Genomic DNA, 20,433 nt, shown 5'->3' with positions numbered 1-20,433 from the left:
TACATGCGCTTTGCATTGATCAAAAACCAAAAAAACCGAATACAAGTACCGCTTCTAATAATACAAATTTTGGTACTAATGTTTGGTCGGAATTAATTCAATTCGTTATGATATCATTGAAGACTTAAAGTTTCGACACTTGTATAGCTTACAATACCAAACAATTCTATTTTTTTTTAATCCAGCGAAATTTTATCACTAGTATAAATGTTATAGGTCTTGTACTTGGCTTGGTGAGTATAACCTAGCATGAACTTAAAAATTTGACAAAATCCAAACACGACATGTATCCAAACTCGTGTCATACACTTAAACATGATACGAGTTTTCGCATGTCAACACCAACACGATCCGTTTATTTCTTTTCGATTCTACCTTTATTTCTTACGTATAATATACATAAAACACAATTTTGTTTGGTTTATAAAAATTGGGTTAGGCCAACTCGTTGACCAGTTTGACCCATACGAACTTGATTCACTTAATTAAACTAGTTCAAAGATTTAACCTGAAACCAAAACCGACCTAACTAAACTAACATGTAGCTTTCATGTTAATAGTATCGTCCCTAGGACAGTGCAAACGAAACGAGCCGAGCCCGAGCACAACTAGGCTCGAGCTCGGCTCATTTAACTTTTACAGAGCTCCAGTTCAGCTCATTTCGATCTTTATTTCTAAAGCTTGAGCTCGGCTTGCTTACCCTTACTTGCTAATCAAGAGTTTCCCTTTGAGTGTATATAAATTTATGGAGATTAATTAACATCATAACATAACCCTAAACACGCATAACAAATTCGTGACTCTCTCTCCATAATTTCGGTTTCATCAAAGAACCCTAATCCCCATCAATAATATACATCCTAAAGGGGAACTCAACCAAGATGACAATAATGTCGTCTGGATCATTCTCATTAGCCATGGCTACTCTATATGATGTAACAGGTATGTTTTAATTATAGGTTTATCATAATATTCATGTGTTCAATTACCAGCGTGAATAACTGATCAACACGTTTAACTTATAAAGAGCTCGAGTTCAAGCTCGGCTTGTTTCGAATACGAATTCTAAATCTTGAGTTCAGCTCAAGAGATGTTTTTCAAGCTCGAGCTCGGATCGTTTAACCCATAGAAAGCTCAAGCTCGGCTTGTTTAGTATTTATTAATTAATTTATATGTTACTTAACTATAACTATTTTTATCAGAATTTTATCTAATAATTGTTATTTAATATATAAATTAATAAACAAAATTAAGTAATTAGATTGGTCTAGATAGAAATGTTTAGAGTTGTAATAGTCTTAATCAAATATAATGCCTACATTAAGACAGAAGGTAAACGAGCAACAAGTTGCGTCGCAAATCCCCTTTTGAATTGTAAAACTCAATCTCTTGAAAACTACATTGATAGATATTGTAGTTGTAATTGTTTGGATTGTTTCCCCTTTTGAATTGTAAAACTCAATCTTTTGAAAACTGCATTGATAGATATTGTAGTTGTAATTGTTTAGATTGTTTTTTTGCTTACCCCTTCTAACTTCTCGTATGAGAGTTTCGACACTTTTTCTAATGAAAGTTGCAGTTAAAAAAAAGTAATTAATAGACTCGTGTAGGTTCATGAGCCAGCTAGAGTTGGAGCTTGATAACGGAAGCTTGGCTTGGCCTCATTTTTTAAATAAACTTATTTTTAGTCTGAAGTCCATTTAAGCTCGGCTAAATTCGAGCTTTTTTGCAAACCCGGTCTGAAGTAACTCGCGAGCGATTTGACTCTCCACCTACGTCGATGGGTTGTATTTGTCATTGGTTGATTTTAACAATAATACATAAATTAATTTAAAGAAAAGTTTAGATTACATCGAAACAGAAGGCAAGTGGGCAATAAGCTGCGCCGCTACCCCCTTTTTGAATTGCAAAACCCAATCTTTTAAAAACTATATTTACTGATCTTGGAGTCATAACATTACTATGCATGACCCGCTGAACACGGGTAAGTAGCTCCACAGCTTCAGACCCAAATAAGAAAATAAAGGAATCATTGATAGCAAATAAGAAAAACTTCAATTATTTGATTTGAGAGAAAAGACTAGAAAAAGATATTGAGTTAATTGAATAATGATAAAAATAAGTACGATTTGAAAAATTAATATAAGATATAGCCACATTATTTCTTTTATAGTGACACTTCTTTTCTTTTTTCTTTTAAATAATTTAATATATTGATTAAATTTTAAAAGTATGTATTTGATTTTAAGACCGATTGCGAGTCAAGTTTTAAAGTTCGATTAGATTTTTTTATGTTTTTTATTTTATTGTTTTGGTTTACTAATTCACTTGCGATGATTGTTATAGTTCGTAATTATCATTGATTAAATTAAAAAAAAATCATAATGAGTTGGTGAAAGATAAAGAAAAGATTATTGGACTTTTATTATAAAGAAAGTATGATTATTAAAAAAAAATAGTTATGGACTATAGTCAGCTGATCTTTTTATTCAATCCATGTTTTATTCTGCTTTTTAAATAATTTATATTATATAGAGTACGTTAATAGTATAAAACCTTTTTCATAAATAAATGCCTCATGTGTCATGTTTTACTCTGCTTTTTAAATAATTTATATTATATAGAGTACTTTAATAGTGAGTTTGTCTTTGCCAATGTATTAAGTGAACTTTTATATCGAGCTCAACTAGATGCGTGAGTCTAAATGAGCATGCTATTTCTATAACTCTATTAAATAAATAAATATATATTTACATCATAACTATTATAATATATAGAAATATGATAAAAATAACTAAATAATATATATTATATTATATATAAAATTATAGTTATCAACGGTAAAAAAATAATTTTAAACGTATATAACTAAAATTATCAAATACATGATATAAAATAAACGAGACGAGCTCGAGTTTAAAAAGTGTTTACGACCTGAGGTTGATCTTAATAAGTAGAGCTCAAAATGAGCAAATCCCGAGTTCAAACATTTTTAACTTTAAAAGTTGCATCTTAAAAAAGTGACGTCTAACATAAAGATAAAAAAGAAGCAAGTGAATAAGTATGACTGTGAGTTTGTGACTTATTATTGTAAAAAATTAACAGACACCCATTTGTTTTGATACACTACTTTCGTGATAAGATGTGCATTGGTGATCACTACCATCTTAACACAACGTATTTGATGATAAATGCCAAGATTAGTGAAACGCGTTCATCATTACCAAACCGATAATAATAATAATAATAATAATAATAATAATAATAATAATAATAATAACTCACAAGACATAATACATTATTCAAATAAAACAAATACAAAACAAGCCCGAACTTCGCCCTTTAGGTTCTCTCACATGGCATGATTATGATCAACAATGCTTACGTAGGAACTCGATTATCATTGGGTTCACCTTCTCTGGAAACTGTTCTTGAACGAAATGGCTTCCTTCGGGTATATGTTCTATCTCCAAATCGGTTGCAAAGTGTTTAACCATTCCGCTCTTTATATAATCATTCACTCCCGGAAACTTTAAGAAATAGTCCTTGTCCCCTAAGATCAACAACATCGGATTCTTGATTACATGATCTTCAATGTTGTATTCTTCTTCAACAAGTGACCTATAAGGAACTTTGAGTGAATTAAGAAAACCAGATTTCTCGTACAGAGACCCGTATGTTGAAAGATCCTCCTCAGTGAACCATGGAGGTAGAGGGGTTGTTGCGTTGACTATGTCCATAATCTCTTGGTTTTCATTGGCGGTTGGAATTTCATTTCGGGAAAACAAGATGTAGATGTTTCGTACAACGGTTTTGGCATCAAGACGCCCAAAATCAGCTTCAGCTCTTCCAGGTTCCTGCCAACATATTGATTAATGTAAATATATCTGTAAACAAACATAAACGGGATTTGTTCGTTTAACTTTAACCGAACAACTAATCTTTTTGTGTCTCTTTAGAGCAATTGCTAAACTTTTTAAAAACAAATAAAATTTAAAAAAGTAAATAAAATAAGAAAGTGAAATCAAAACATAAATCCAATCAAATGCATGAGTTTGATTTAATAGGAGAGAAAAAGTAATGGTTTTAAGATGTTGAATTTATTTAACCCATATATTATATGAAGTTTTAATCTACTTTAATAAATATATAAATAACTTAAATGAACGAATATCCACGAAAATAAATGTTTTTAGGTGCTGTCATTTTATTTGGTGATAGTAATAAAAAACAATATATAGAAAAGAATAATAGCTTGGGCTGACGAATAAGACAAGTGTTAACGAACAAACAATTTGTAAGACGTACGTACCCGCCATCTATTTAAATAGCAACCTTCCGGCAGTTCAGTGAGGAAACTTTCATGCCTGAAAGGCGTATGTGGAATTCCTAGTGCGATGACTCCGGTCACCCTCGTCGGGTACCGGAGTGTAAACACATAAGCTGATCTAACCCCGACGTCTTTACATACTATGAAAATCTACAAGTAAAATTGTTACAACGTGTCATTAGTCATGTCACAACTCACAGGTAACTTGAATTAAAGAATTATTATTATTATTATTATTATTATTATTATTATTATTATTATTATTTCTTTGTAAAGCTTAAATTACACAATTTTTCATCACTCATAGTATTTGAACCCTTACCACAAATAAAGACAAAGTTCTAGCCAGCACTTTGATACCATCAGAACAAAGACGTTTTAATTAATATTAGTTAATGTACCTTATCAACAGCGAGCGAATCAATGATCGCGAGAACATCATCAACGATATCATTAAATCCAAACTTCTCGATGTCCGGAGGTGGATCCGAGAGCCCATAGCCTCTACAATCGAGGGAGATAGCTCGGAAACCAGCATCAGTGACAGCGATCATCTGGTGGCGCCAACTGTACCATATTTCGGGGAAGCCGTGGATGAATACCACCGCCGGTGATGACTTGTCGCCGACCTCGGCTAAGTGAATCTTCACTCCGTTAACTTTCACGAATTTTTGCACAATCCGATCCATTGATGCAAGAAACACAAATTAAATGAGTGAAATGCTAGGTTAATGATATAGGGACATAAATATTGTCTTTGATGACATAAAATATGAATATTAGTGATATAAAATATGCTAATGATTAATGCATGACACTTATTTTAAAGTTGTATGTTTCAAAAAAGTTGTTACTTGTGATAAATAAGATATTTAGCAATATGAACAAAGTCTAAATAAGAATGAAGTATATTGATTTTAAAGTTATATAAAAAAGAGTAAAGTATTTGAGTTTAAGATTCAAGGTATGAGAAGGTTGTTTGGTGGCGGCGACTGTTTGGGATCACTTAAGTCATTGGTGTAAGGTCCGACCATACTCGGTTTCTTGATCAGAGATGTTTTGGAGTTGCATAAATCGGTGGGGCTCTTGAAAAAAGAAAAAAAAAGGTTTTCATTGGGATTGTTATTATAGCATATTCCAGTATTTGGAAAGCAAAGAATGAAAGAATCTTCAAAAGAGGCCAAGGCAGACTCGATTATAGGCGAGATTAAATCGTCAGGCTTTCTTTGGTAAATCTAAAAAAGATTCAATAGATTGAACAAATTGGTGTAAGTTCTCATTCATGTAATCATTGTTTCGTGATGTTCTGGCTTGTGGAGGGGGCAAACCCTTTTTTGCCGATTGTTTATAGAAGTTCACGTTGCGAATTTTTTTAACGATACCTTTACCCCATATATTACAATGCATTTAAACCTTAATTACAATTCATTAACAACCCGCCTACCTATTTGAAATTCAGATAAATGGATTGCATGGTTCGTTTTTGGGTTCGATATTAATCATACATTATTCAAACAAAACAAACACGAAACCAACTCGAACTACTCACAATACATAGCATAAGTACCTTGATATCAATCATACATCATTCAAATGAAACAACTACGAAACCAACCCGAACTTCCGCCTTTAGGTTCTCTCACACAACACGATTATGATAAAAAATGCTTACGTAGGAACTCGATGATCATCGAGTTCACCTTCTCTGGAAACTGTTCTTGAACGAAATGGCTTCCTTCGGGTATATGCTCTATCTCCAAATCGGTTGCAAAGTGTTTAACCATTCCGCTCTTTATATAATCATCCACTCCCGGAAACTTTAAGAAAAATTCCTTGTCCCCTAACATCAACAACATAGGATTCTTGATTATGGGATCTTCAATATTGTATTCTTCTTCAATTGACCTATAAGGAAATTTGAGTGGATTAAGAAAACCGGATTTCTCAAAGAGAGATCCATAGGCCGAAAGATCCTCCTCCGTGAACCACGAAGGTTGATTTGAGGGGTTGATTTGTCAACTATATCCATAATCTCTTGTTTTTCGTTCGCGATTGGAATTTCATTTCGGGAAAACATTATGTAGATGTTTCGTACAACGGTTTTGGCATCAAGACGTCCGAAATCAGCTTCAGCTCTTCCAGGTTCCTACCAACAAATTAATTATGTAATCATAGGCATTAGGCATGTAGACTATCTGAACATGGTATGCTCGTGTTTGTTTGTTTAACTTAAACTGGACAAATGGTAGAACACAAACATTTAAACAAGCCAGGTTTTCTTGTTCATGTTCGTTTGTTAATAATATAAACGAACGGTTCACGACTAAAGAACAAATATAAAACTGAACATATGTGGATGAACATAAACATAGATAAGTGACATACATAAAACTAAATTAAATGAAAAAAAAATTAGATTACGTTATAATTGGCCCATTATACGATATGGCATCGTGTCCGGTTGTTTACTTAAATAAACAAAAACAATGTTTAATTTGGTTTGTTTTTTATATAAATGAACACAAACTAATACATACCCTCCATCTATTCATATAGAAACCTTCTGGCAGCTCTGTGAGGTATTTCGGGTGTCCGAAAGGCGTATATGGTATTCCAAGTGCAATAACTGCGGTCACCTTGCCGGATACCGGAGCGTAAACACATAAGCTGGTCTAACTCCGGCATCTTTACATACTATGAAAATCTACAAATAAAATTGTCACAGTCAAGGTATTATTTAGATCACAAGGAACTTAAATTGTAGTAATATATATATATATATATATATTATATATAGGGTAAGGATCCTAAGAGAATCATTGGTAAATTAAGAACTCTGAGAACCATTTTAGACCACTAAAAAAACCTCTAAAAAATATTTAAAAAATGATAAAACAAAAAAAAACTTAAATTTTAAAAAAGTAAAAATTCCAAAATTCTTATTTCATTCCGGTTTCATAAAAAATAAAAAAAAAACCGAATTTTTTTTTCTTTTTAATTCGTATGATACCTATACACATATGTATACTTTCATTTAATCTCTGGTTACGTAATGTACACACATGTACATTATTATTTACCTTAAATTATACATATGTGTATAGGAAAAAACATGTGTGTACATATTATACATATATGTATAATAAAAAAAACCGATTTTTTTTTCTTTTTGATTCGTATTATACCTATACACATATGTATACTTTCATTTAATCTCTAGTTAGGTAATGTACACATATGTACATTATTATTTACCTTAAAATATACATACGTGTATAGGAAAAAACATGTGTGTACATATATGTATAATTTAGCTAAACCGAGAATTTTTTTTTACGTTTTTTTTAGAAACCGGGGTGATAAATAAGAACTTTGGTTTTTTTACTTTTTTTATTTTTGTGTTTTTTTAATGATATTTTTTATTTTTGGGTTTTTTTATGGTCCAAAATGGTTCTCATAGTTCTCAATTCCCAAAAGTTCTTACATGATCCTATATATATATATATATATATATATATATATATATATATATATTGAGCAGCTTATGTTATACAATTTTTTATCAGCTACGAGATTTGAATCCTCACTAGGGGTGTAAACGAGCCAAGCCGCTTGTAAGCTACTCGAGATCAGCTTGTTAAAAAGCTAAATCGAGCTGAACTTAAACAAGTTCAAGTCTAAAAATAAGTTTGTTAGTAAACAAGCCCAAGCTTCACTTGTTGAGATAAAGCCACCAAACAAGCCTATTATTTATATTTAATGTATGTATATATATTTTTAATAAATATTATTATATATAAAGTTGTGGATAGATAACTACATAGCATAAATTAAGTAAAATATAAAATTATAATTGAAAATTATATATGTATATATAAGTATTAATATATTAAAGTTAATTAATAAATTATAAACAAGTCGTGTACAACTTCGGCTCATTTACACCCCTAATCCTCACAACACAAAAAGACATAGCTTATTCAACCTGTTGATACCGCTAGGTCGTTATTGTACCTTATCAATGGCGAGCGAATCAATGATCGCTAGAAGATCGTCATTCATATCGTTGTATCTAAATTTCTCGGTGTCCGGAGGTGGATCCGAGAGCCCGTAGCCTCGACAATCTAGAGAAATAGCTCGGAAACCAGCATCAGCGACTGCGATCATCTGGTGGCGCCAACTGTACCATATTTCGGGGAAGCCGTGGATGAACACCACCGCGGGTGATGACTCATTGCCGAGCTCGGCTAGGTGAATCTTGACTCCATTGACTTCCACAAATTTGTGAACAATATGATCCATTGGTTCTTGAATTCTTGTTCAATGGTGATTTTAATAAGAGTTACTAGACACATAAAATAAATGAGTGAAAGGTTTGTTGATAAGTTGATACTTGTCACTGTCTAATTATTGGCCAAAAATATTTTGTCTTATAAGGGTGCTTTGGGGAATCTTGTTCAAGATGATACCCATGTGAGTACTTTGACGAAAATATTATGTCTTATAAGGGTACTTGGCCAAAAATATTTTCTCAGGGCGATTGCTTCCGCAATGTCCTTTGCAAACTTGGACATTCCCGCATTTGCAGCAGTTGGTCTAAAGGTTTTGGAGAAGTCACGTGGGTTTCCCCCCGCGTTCCTTGGTTTGAAGGTTTCTTCGAAATTCCTTCTCGGTTGGAAGTCCGTTTCCTTACGCTTCCCTTTCGCCCTATGGCGAGGGTTTGCGTCGGTGTCGGATTCCTCCCGATCATCGTCCGAGTACTCGCACTCACTGCTCGTGTTGAGCTGTTGTCGAGTGCTTCCAAATTCGTCAGCCTGTTGGATGGAACGTAAGCGTTCGTCCAACTCAGCTTGGAATTCCTTCTGACGTGCTTCCGCCCATGCTTTAACTTGTTCAAGTGTTTGGCGGGGGAGCCTCGTCTGTTGTCTTTCCACCTGGGTATCAATGAATCCCAGGGGATGATTATTTACTGCACTTGCCCCGGCTCGGGTAACCGGGGTAGTGTTCGTAAAATTTACCGCACTTGCCCCGGCTTGGGTAACCGGGGTAGTGTTCGTAAAATTTGTATACTCGCCAGTGTTCCTCCCAGTAGCTGGGGTTGTGGTTACCGGGGTTTCTTGGTCACTCGGTGGCCTTGGGACCGGAGTAACTTTACCCATCTTTCCATTAGTTTTGAAAAAAATGAAAAAGAATTAGTTCTAGCTTTTATGCACGGATGGCGCCAATGAAGAAACACTAAGTGACCCCGGGCAGATTACGGATAATCTGGGGGTTAAATAGATGTTTCCCACGAGGGTTTAGGTCCGGCAAAGATGGTTGTTCTTCTGATGACCTGCAAAACAGACACCGTGAGCTCGTCACTTAGAAGGGGGGGGGGGGGTACCTCCTTGTGACCACCCTCCGGCGTGAGAATCAGACTGGATTGCTCTTGAATATAAGTGTATATTAAGAGAAATGACTAGAGCAGATATCAGATAATATATGAAGATATAAGATAAGATAAGATGATCATACCGTTCCAAGGTATTGGAGTATTTATAGCCGAAGGTAGGTTTCCAAGAAGGTACAGCCGGCTGTATAGTATTCCTGTTCTACCAACTGTGGGCTACGCACGTGCCCTGCTAGTGGTTGGTGGGTAGGCAGCGGCTGATAGTGACATGGCCGGCTGTGTACTATTCATTTTCCACCAACTGCAGGCTATGTACGTGCCACGACAGGGGTTGGTGAGTAGGCAGCGGCTAATAGTGACATTAAGTATTAGAGCATGCTGCTCGTCGTACTGTTGTCAGTGAGCTGTCGCTGCTTTGGTCAGATATTTTGTCCATACCTTGGCAGGTACAGTACAAAAGATCCTCCAGTAGCGTATGGACTGGCTCATTTGGGCGGGAGTTTTCCCGGCTTTGGGCGGGAGTATTCCCGGCTTGCTCATTCCTTCTTCAGGTGACATTACTGAATTATTTGAGAGTTAGTGCCTTGTGCGTGTAGCCTTGCTGTGCGGGTAGCCTTCCCTGATGGCTAGTACCCGCAGCTGCGGGAACAGGCGGAGTACGTCGACCATTGGGAGGCTTTTCCTGCTGGAACAGCTTGCGTACTGCGCGTAAGGACGTCATCTCTCTGAGCATGGTGGGTCCTGCGGATCCAGTTGGTCTTTGCGCAGACGTCCCTCTTTAAGGTGAGTCTTGCGGGTCCAACTGCGCAGACGTCCCTCTTCGAGGTGAGTCTTGCGGGTCCAACTGCGCAGATTTCCCTCTTCGAGGTGAGTCTTGTGGGTCCAACTGGGCTCTGCTGGGACCTACCTCTTCAGATGAGTATATATATATATAATATAATGATTAATGCATCATGCAGGCCCTTGCTTTAAACTTTTATATCTAACACATTTATTTGGTTAGATTCTTGTTTTTTTGTTTACAAGATATTTTTTTTTTCAGTCATTTAGTTTGGTTTTATTAGACTTTTAGTCCCATTAATTATGTCACTTAACATGTTAGCTTTTGTTGTTAACCTTTCACCGTTTGTCAGTAGGGGCGACAATCTTGACCCAAACCATTTTAATTGGGTTAATTTGGGTTGTTTTAAAAATTATATGGGTTGGTTTGGGTCATAGATTTTAACTAAATGTGTCAAATTGGGCCACTTGAAATTCCACCTTATTTTCGGGTCAAAATGGGTTGACAAATTTAAAGAAATGGGTCGATGCGGGTTAATGTCTTAAGGGAAAGTGGCAGGTTCGGGTCGAAATGGGTTTTGGATTGGAACGGGTTTGGTTAAGGTTTTGGCTCGGATCAGGTTTCGAGCCGACACGAGGTTTTGCACTAGACGGGTTGGGTTTCGATTTCTTTTTGTTCAATTTTTGGATTTGTTTTCGGTTTTTTGTTTCGTTTTAATTGGTTTTTTCAGTTTCGGTTTTTTAGTTTTGTTTTGATCGATTTTTTCGGTTATAATTTAAGAAAGTTTTAAGTTTAGATAAATGGGTTATAATTTACCGATTTTTTCGATTTCTTTGGTTTTAATTTTCAGCGTCAGCTGTCAGTTACATGATGAGTATTTTGATAAGTTATAATTTATGAAAGTTTCATAAATCTAGGGGGGGAGATTAAAATAATTACACATATATATATATATGTATATAAAAGAAATTATAACAATTTTAAGGAAATATAAAAAAAATTAAAAGTAAAAGATATAGGAAACAATAGCAACATGTCATCAGAATTAAAAAAAAAGCAACGTTGCAAAATGGAGAAGCGGGATTGGAGCAACGCCACCCACCGCGTAGCCTTTGGGGGTGGGTGGACATGAGGGCAGGGCGAGTGGCACACACTCCGTCCACCCTAATACAAATACGATCAGATTTTTAAGTAGTCATTTTTAATTTATTTGTTGATTGTATTTAACTGAATAGTCGTGTTCGATTTGACATGTCATGTCAACCTATCACCTTGTTTATAAAAAAATCTAAGTTTACAAGGTCAACCCATTTACGCTACCTTCACGGCTTTACCCCATTTATTGAAATCTGACTACTTTTTTACAACTTGATTATAATCCATTTAAAACCCAATCAGTATGTTTAAAGTTTAGATAAACGGGTGCATGGTTCGTTTTTGGTTTACATTTTCAACATTTCCATACGTATTTGCTACCTCCAATCTGCAAGGTACATGATTTGAACCCTCAACCTCTTATATATCAAACAGAGGTACCTTATCATCAGAATGTCTCGGTGTTTTTTTTTAGTTGAGTACGGAGTACCACGTTACGTTAACATTTCATAAGTCATTAATTCTAATAACATATTGTAAATACAATTACTAATTCAAGATAGTACCTCATTTTTTATAAAATGACTAGAACTACCAGCTACCAGGATAACTTTGTGTCGACCGGATGCCTGATCTATGTCGCTTAACTCGTGTTATGTTTTCGCGTCAGGTCAAAAATGAACCCCCCCCCTCGCGTGGTGTGAAACCATGAAAAGAAGTCCAAAATCAGACGACGCAAAAATATAAAAAAATTAACACTCTTAGTGAGCACAAACATAACTCAAACTTCAGATCTTTAAACTATTTTTAAGCTCAAACACACTTAGCATTTGTTGCGACTGAGAAAACCGAGTATGAGCTCATTAACCTGATCTGGGAACTGTTCATGAACAAAGTGACAACCTTCAGGCACGTAAACGATTTCCAGATTTGGCACATGTTTGTTGACCGCCCCGCTCTTCACGTATTCCTTCATTCCTGGCCACTTGAACGAATAGTCTTGTTCGCTTATGATAACCAGCGTCGGAGCCTCTATTTTCGCTTCATTAATATCATGTTTTGGAGACTCAAATTTCTCCCCGAGTGACCTAACACAATTAACGAAAACTTAACATAATAATCTCATAACAAATCCCATTTTGCGACCTAACAACTCGTGCTTATAACAGATAGGGCCGTCTCCGAGAACTGTAAAAAAATTTTGGGCCGAAGGTGAAAATTTCTTTTGGCCTTAAGGGTTTAAACAATTAAATCTTTAAATGGGCAGACTTGGTTATGATTTCGGTTGTGCAAAAATAATTTTGTATAAAAATAGGCTTAAATGAGTCGTGTATTGAGTTTAAAAATCAAAAATACATATTTTTTTAAATAAAAAATATATAATTTTTTTTTAAATTTCGGGCCTAGCAGGGTGTCGGGCCAGGGTCCGTCGACCACTCTACCCTCCTTGAGGGCCGGCCCTGCTAACGCAATAGGGCCAATAATTACCTGTAAGGAACTTGAAGTGGAGTTTGAAATCCAGACTTGTTATACAATTCACCATATACTGCAAGGTCCTCTTCTGTGAACCAAGACGGTAGATTATCCAACGGGCCAACTAAATCCATTATCTCCTGGTTTTCACCCGCTATCGGTATTTCACTTCTAGAAAACATAATGTAAATGTTTTTCACCACAGTTTGAGCATCAAACCGTGCAAAGTCAGCTTCAGCTAGTCCTGGTTCCTAATAATGTAACAATTACACTCATATTAATATATTATCATCAGCATTATCTTTTAACATGCAGTGTTAACAATAGCATTACTAGTATTATACTATTATTGCGCGCACCTGCCATCTACTAATGTACAGACCTTCAGGGAAGTTTAGCTTGAAAGGCAAGTTCGGGTGCACAAACGGTGCGCCGAGTGTTATAATTCCTGCAACTTTGTCTGGGTAGAAAAGGGCAAATGTGTAGGCAACTTTTGTTCCAAAATCTTTACCAACTACAAACACCTAATAATGTTCACAAACACATAATTAGAATAATTTGATGTCCAAAGCATCAGCAGCCCAAAATTCACGAAAATAAACAAAAAGGTAACATATAAGAAGTTCAATGAAAAGCTACAAAGTTACGAGAAAACCGAGAAAACTACTACTACCAACCAATCAATTTTTTTTTAATTTTTTTAATTCATTTATAAAAATATGTAAAAAAGATAAGAATAAATAAATATAAAAATATGTAGCTCACAAAGTTACGTATATGTATCTTATATCAGGTACATATACGCAGCTAGGGGCATGCAGACAGGTTAGACCTGTGAGACTCAAACCGGACCCGTTTAGTCATATTCTCAGGACCCGGGACCGACCCTCTTGTAATAACCAGGTCTGATTGGTTCAAGTCTCGCGGGTCTTACCCGGTTTATGTAAAGAGAAAATGCTAGACCAGACCCGAACCCGTTTAATATATCCTTAGGACACGGGAAATGACCCTATTGTAAATAACTAGGTCTAATTCAGGTTGACTCTCATGGGTCTTACCTTTTGAGATAAGCGTTTCTTTAATTTCTTTTTTTATCTTTCTTACGTTTCTAACCTTATAATATAATGAAATGTGAAGAAAAAATTAAAAAATTAATTGGTCAGTAGTAGTTAGTAGTTAGGGACTCGTGCTACTTGAGATTGACTTGCTAAAACCTCAAATCGAGCTTATACAAGCTTGAGCCTGAGCTTGAACTTTCATTGAGGCTCATTTAATAAACGAGCTCAATCCCGAGCTTCACATATAGCTCGCTTGCGAACCTAAACAAGCTTTTTATCTATATAACTTTTTATTTAATATACTTATATTATAACTAATATTATGTATAAACCAATATATAAAAATGTGAACAGTTTATAAATAATAAATAAGCCGAGCTCGAGCATAAAAACTAGTTACTAGCCAAACTCGAGCTCTAAACAAACCGAGCTTGAGCTCGAGCCCTCTTAAGTTAAATCGACGATTCATCAGCACATAAAAATTTACTGTTAGGGTTTCTAATTTCTATAACAATAACCATTAGGGTTTCTAATTGCATACAAACAATACCTTAGAAACGTTGACCGAGTCAATAATCGAAGCAGTATCGTTGACCAGGTCAACGAATCTAGTCTCCTCGGGTCGGGCAGGGATGTCGGACAGTCCGTATCCTCGGTAATCGGGTGCAATGGCTCGGAAACCCGCGTTTGCCACGGCGATCATTTGGTGGCGCCACGTGTACCATATCTCCGGGAACCCGTGTAGGAAAACGACAGCCGGTGACGACTCGGACCCGATCTCGGCCACGTGGAGGTTTAATCCGTTGACTTTGAGTTGACGGTGCTTAATTTGATCCATGTGTTATATGTGTGTGAGAGAGATGTGTGTGAGAGAGAGTGATAAAAGGTGTCGTTATACTTTATAACATGTTATGAGTTGTTGTCACGTAGTTACGGCTGTTATTTTTATCCGAAACGCACACTTGAGAGAATCTGAACCCAAACACAAACTAACCTGGCTTGAAAAGCCCGAACACGAGAAAAGGTCATCCTTAATCAAAGTAATTCGGGTTAGTTCATGGGTCTAATTTCTAGTTTCGAGTCAACCCAAAAAATCCGAATAAAATATTTATTTAAAAATAGATATTATTTATAGGTATGTACAAGGTTGCAAAGGTCGCTAGACGGATCCTAGGCGGTCTACTAGTAAGTCGGGTGTACTCGGGGTACTCGGAAATAGTAAATATAAATAAAATTATTTTTTGGAGATTATATATATATATATATATCTACCTCTACCTATTCTAATAAAGTAAAATAAATGTGGACACTTGTCATGTTTTGGTTAATTCTCACAATTTTTTTTCCCTCCAAAGCTAATATACCCTAATATATGTAATAAATTAATATTGATTCACTTTCCTTTTACACTATATTTATACAATATCTATATATTTTTATAAATATAAATATTAACATATTATTTTACTATATATTTCAAAATACTTGGTGAATTTCAAAAATCAACAACAAAGCATGTTTCTCAAATAAAAATTGTTTCGAGTTTTTTGTGGAAATTAAATTTGATTTTATGAATCAAAAGTTGGTAAATAGATTGTTTGGTACAAGTTAACTGCATTTAGGTTAAAATTTGTAACGGGTCAAAAATGAAAATTTTGAGTATTTTTAAAAGTTTGAGAATGCAAAATAGATTTATCGTCAAATTTCTTATGGTTTCAAAGTGTTGACTTTAAAATGCCAAAAGTATGAAAGTTAGAAGTTTAAACATGATTCGGGTTTCAAATTTATTTTTAAGGGCATTTTTTGAAATAATCAAAAGGTTCGAGATTTGGAAAACTGACTATTTTTCCCTCAACTATTAAAACATAAGAAAAGATTGCGAACACTTTCGACGTCCGCCCCCATGCCTATCAATGCTTCTAACTTTTATTAAATTTTAAATATTTATGTCAACATTAATTTTTCCTTTAATGGTGATCAGAACGTTGTATGGGAGGCATGTCATGCAAAACTATGCTCAAATGAATAATCACAAAATTGAATGGGTTAACATGTTATTTTTTATGTTGTCATAATGACAAAGTCGAGAAGCCCTCTGAAACTTATCAAAATCTTTTTCATGGTGTAGCTCAGAAAAACATAGCTCTTGAAGAACATCAATTGTAACAATTTAATGTTCTACTTTCCTTTGATGCGTGGTAAATTGATAAATATATCAATAAAGGTAACGCTCCTTTTGTATTTAGGCTGAGTGGTTAGAACTACTATCGTATGAGAAGCTTTATTTCCGAAATTGGTTCATAACCAAAAGTCTTTCAATTATATATATATGACACCGAGAATGAATTTTTCAATAGAAAGAAGCATTCTCGGGTACGTTTTTTGTACGGGCATTTTTTTTATTAAGTTCATTTAAAAAAATCATTTTGTGATATAAATAAAATCAATTTATGTACACATTGTATAGATACAAGCATAGATGTAATACATTTTTTCCTATATCCGCTATGTAATTATTTTTTTTACTTATAATTTTATAATTTGAATTATCCCGTGTGTGACACGGGCTCTAAAACTAGTATGTGTATATATATATATATGATATTATAAAAGAAATACGTTTTTAAATACTAAATTATTCTAAAAATTGCTAATCATTAATTTAAAAAATGACATTTTTTCTTTAATATTACGGAAATACGAATTATGTATTACTTTTTAAGTCAAATATATATATATATATGATATTATAAAAGAAATACGTTTTTAAATACTAAATTATTCTAAAAATTGCTAATCATTAATTTAAAAAATGACATTTTTTCTTTAATATTACGGAAATACGAATTATGTATTACTTTTTAAGTCAAAAGGCTCAAGTCGACCGACTGGATATAATTTTGGCTGAGGTTGAACTTTGGTCGATTCTTAGTAACTAAGCGGGGTTAAAGAAACTCTCCTCCGCGCCTTACCTTGTAGCGAGTACTCGAGGAGTACTCGGCTTTGTAGATCTACTTTTAAAACATTGGGTATGTACCTCGTATGCATAACACTCTACACATTCTACCTGTTCATATTCTATCTATTATGGTTGTTCGACTATTTATCATTTATATATCTCTTTGTATTTATGACTAATAATAATTACAATAGAAGAATATGTTGCGTTGTCAGGTTATGTTTATTTATTATTTGGTTATTTACGTAACAAGTAAAGAAGAATATATTGCTTTAGTTTTCGCGTGTTAGCAGGAAAACAAACCCGAGGAACACCCCTGCACGCAATGTGTTAGTGGGTTAGGTCTGGTTGGGTTTATTTGATTCATTCGAGATGATACCATTAACTTGAAAATTACATGTTTGAGTTTAATCGGATTAGTTTTGGTTTCAGGTTAAATCTGCAAATATGTTTAAATTAAATGGATCATGTTTAAGCAGGTTTGACAGGTTTCAACAGGTTCATGAGGTAAACGGAGCGTATTCGTATCAACCAGTAAAAACTCATGACACGTTTAAATGTATGGCATGATTTTGGATTCTAATAGTGGATTTTGTCAACTTTTACGTTCATGCTAGTTAGCACATTATGCGGGTGAAAATATTTCACTGTATTCAAAATATAATATTGCTTGGTATCGTAAGCTATACAAATGTCGAAACTGTAAGTTTGTAACGATACCGTGACACATCGAACTAATTCTGACCAAACATCAACACCGGTATTGGTATTATTAGAAGTGGTGCTTGCATTCTGTTTTTATGGTTTTTGATCGATGCAAAGCACGTGTAGATATCCTTTTAGGCATATCACGACTTTATTTTTTGAGTTTTCTTCTTTGTTATTATAGCAAGTGCCAGTATTGTAACGAGCCAAGCCAATAAATCATAAATAAACAAATTAAAAAGGCAAGCAAACGTATCTCAAATTTTTATTGTAAATAAGGCAAGCAAACATCCCTTGGCATTTTACTTTGATTGTAGAATATTCAAAGTTACACATCACATGAGAAGTAAAACACACATTTAACACTTGGACGATAAAGGGATACCATACTTGGCAACCATAATCGTGCCAATTATTTCAAACCTAACGTAGATAGATAGATAGATAACTTCAACAAATGCAAAGCCCTAAAATTTGTTGCGATTAAGATAATCGAGTATGAGCTAATTAATCTTGTCTGGGAACTGTTCATGAACAAAATGACCACCTTGAGGCAAGATTTCGATTTCAAGATTCGGCACAAACTTCTTGACCGCCCCACTCTTCACATACTCCCCCATTCCTAGGAACTTGACTATATAATCTTCTTGTGGAATGATGTACAATGCCGGATGTTGAACTTTCACATCACCCGAACCTTGTTCCGGATATCCATTTGCATCGTCTACATTTCTATAAGGAACTTGCATTGCAGTTTGAAATCCAGACTTATTATATGCTTCCCCGTATACCGCAAGATCCTCCACTGTAATTCAAGATGGTAGAGGTTCCGACGGGTCAACCAGGTCCATTATCTCCTGGTTTTCACTCGCTATAGGTATTTCACTTTTAGAGAACATAATGTAAATTTTCTTCACAACGGTTTTAGCATCAAACCGTGCAAAATCAGCCTCAGCTCTTCCAGGTTCCTATAAAAGGTTTAGTTATAAAAAGATATGTCATTCAATACAGACCCAGAACTTGTTTTAAGTGAAACATGATCTAGATCTGTATTGAACACACATTTTTGTGTATATATTATACAATGAGTACCCGAAATCTTCGAAAGTAGAAGCCTTCGGGGAGAGCTAGATACCCGTGGTGCGAACCGTAGGGCAAGAATGGCAGCCCAATTGTTATTATTGATGCAACCTTTTGTGGATGGAATAGTGCAAATAAGTACCCAACCATTGATCCAAAATCTTTACCAATCACATGCGCCTAACAAAGTACAAATAGGCATGAAAAAGCTGGTTTAGTGTCAAATTCCAGCAACATATTTTAATATTAAAAATAATAGCGATAACTTGTTATTTTTAACGGTTAATATATCCTAAAATCCACCTAATCTATCTACTGCAAGTCTGCAATATGTGAACCCTCAACCTATATGTGTTAATCATTTGGTTTAAAGTTGTGAAACCGTCTCACGGTTGGTTTATTTAGTAATTTTTGAACGGTTGGTTTCAAAAGTTTCAAACCGTAACGAACGGTTTGGTTTGCAAAACTAACAACCGTCAAAACCTAACTGTGAACACCTCTAGCTGCGTAGGACTAGGTGATGAGCCTATTAATCTACTCCTAAATCCACCTAACATGTCTAATGTAGCATGTGAACCCTCAAGCTACGAGTGTTTATGGTTTGGTTTTGTGAAACCGTCTCACAGTTGGGTCTTCTAGTTATTTCGGTTTAAAATTTTAAACTGTAACAAACAGTTTGGTTCACGGTTGTCAGGCCTAGCTTAATGCATGTGCAGGCTTGGAAATTGTGCAAGGCCCGTCAAGTTTAGAGGCTCATAAGTTTTTAATTTCTTTAAATATAATTCGAGGCCCAATTTCAGAACTCGTGCAAGGCTCATGAAGGCCATCAAGCTCTTGAAGATGGCCCTGACGGTAGTACCTTCAAAATGGCGAGAGAGTCAAGGATGGAGGCCGTATCGCTGATCAAGTCACGAAATGTAGCCTTTTCGGGTTGTGGAGGTACGTCGGATAATCCGTATCCTCTGTAATCGGGTGCAATGGCTCTAAACCCCGCTTTTGCTACGGCGATCATTTGGTGGCGCCACGTGTACCATATATCCGGGAACCCGTGTAGGAAAACGATCGCTGGCGACGACTCGGACCCTATCTCAGCCACGTGGAGGTTTAGTCCGTTGACGTGGAGGTAGGTGTGTTTAATTTGATCCAATTGTTTAAATGAGAGTATGAGAATGTGGTTTTAAAAGGTGCATTGGTGGAATATATATAATTGGTTGAGTTTGGTAGAATCAAATCCAGGGCTTTTTTTTTCTTTAGTTATTATTTAAAAAGAAAAAGCACCTTTGTGTGTTAGGGTAGGAGGGGCTATTGTGGTACCACATAAAAGAATTGGACACTGATAAAAAAAGTTGTTTGGTAAGTTTAACGGATGAACAGGAACAAAGGCCACGGTCGTTCAATAGCGTTCGTGAACGTCCATCCTGTAACGTCCGTTTAATAGTGTTGTGTATTTGAAATTCCTTAAAGAATGAAGAATTCAAAGCTTGTTTATCGTGAAATGCTAGAAACTTGTGGATTTTGAACTCCAAAACATTATTTTGATATGTTTATGTGTTTGGTTACTAT

General features: G+C 35.0%; 2 protein-coding genes and 2 pseudogenes across 4 annotated transcripts; all 4 read right to left on the bottom strand.

The window, feature by feature from the left end:
- Positions 1 to 3,327: 3,327 nt before the first annotated feature.
- Positions 3,328 to 5,019, bottom strand: LOC143612760 (epoxide hydrolase 2-like). Its single transcript, XM_077086667.1, has 3 exons — positions 4,732 to 5,019; positions 4,313 to 4,480; positions 3,328 to 3,857 (listed from the first exon to the last, which is right to left on the bottom strand). Exons 1-3 carry the CDS (start codon positions 5,017 to 5,019, stop codon positions 3,372 to 3,374), a joined length of 942 nt encoding a protein of 313 aa, XP_076942782.1. The 3' UTR covers positions 3,328 to 3,371.
- A 791-nt stretch (positions 5,020 to 5,810) lies between these two features.
- Positions 5,811 to 8,635, bottom strand: LOC143612749 (epoxide hydrolase 1-like; annotated as a pseudogene). The gene is made up of 3 exons (XR_013149992.1): positions 8,345 to 8,635; positions 6,868 to 7,034; positions 5,811 to 6,476 (listed from the first exon to the last, which is right to left on the bottom strand). The product of XR_013149992.1 is annotated as an epoxide hydrolase 1-like (transcript).
- A 3,783-nt stretch (positions 8,636 to 12,418) lies between these two features.
- Positions 12,419 to 14,964, bottom strand: LOC143610614 (epoxide hydrolase 3-like). Its single transcript, XM_077085047.1, has 4 exons — positions 14,677 to 14,964; positions 13,428 to 13,592; positions 13,084 to 13,319; positions 12,419 to 12,683 (listed from the first exon to the last, which is right to left on the bottom strand). Exons 1-4 carry the CDS (start codon positions 14,962 to 14,964, stop codon positions 12,419 to 12,421), a joined length of 954 nt encoding a protein of 317 aa, XP_076941162.1.
- Positions 14,965 to 18,247: 3,283 nt separating this feature from the next.
- Positions 18,248 to 20,017, bottom strand: LOC143610603 (epoxide hydrolase 2 pseudogene; annotated as a pseudogene). The gene is made up of 3 exons (XR_013149621.1): positions 19,730 to 20,017; positions 18,883 to 19,050; positions 18,248 to 18,758 (listed from the first exon to the last, which is right to left on the bottom strand). The product of XR_013149621.1 is annotated as an epoxide hydrolase 2 pseudogene (transcript).
- Between the last annotated feature and the right edge of the window lie 416 nt (positions 20,018 to 20,433).

This window comes from Bidens hawaiensis, unplaced genomic scaffold, assembly GCF_021521415.1.
Source record: "Bidens hawaiensis isolate Kalapana, Puna unplaced genomic scaffold, B.hawaiensis_p1.1 tig00002236_1, whole genome shotgun sequence".
Classification (NCBI taxonomy): Eukaryota; Viridiplantae; Streptophyta; class Magnoliopsida; order Asterales; family Asteraceae; genus Bidens; species Bidens hawaiensis.
Note: the sequence above shows the minus strand (reverse complement) of the source record. Positions and strands in the feature narration are given on the sequence as shown.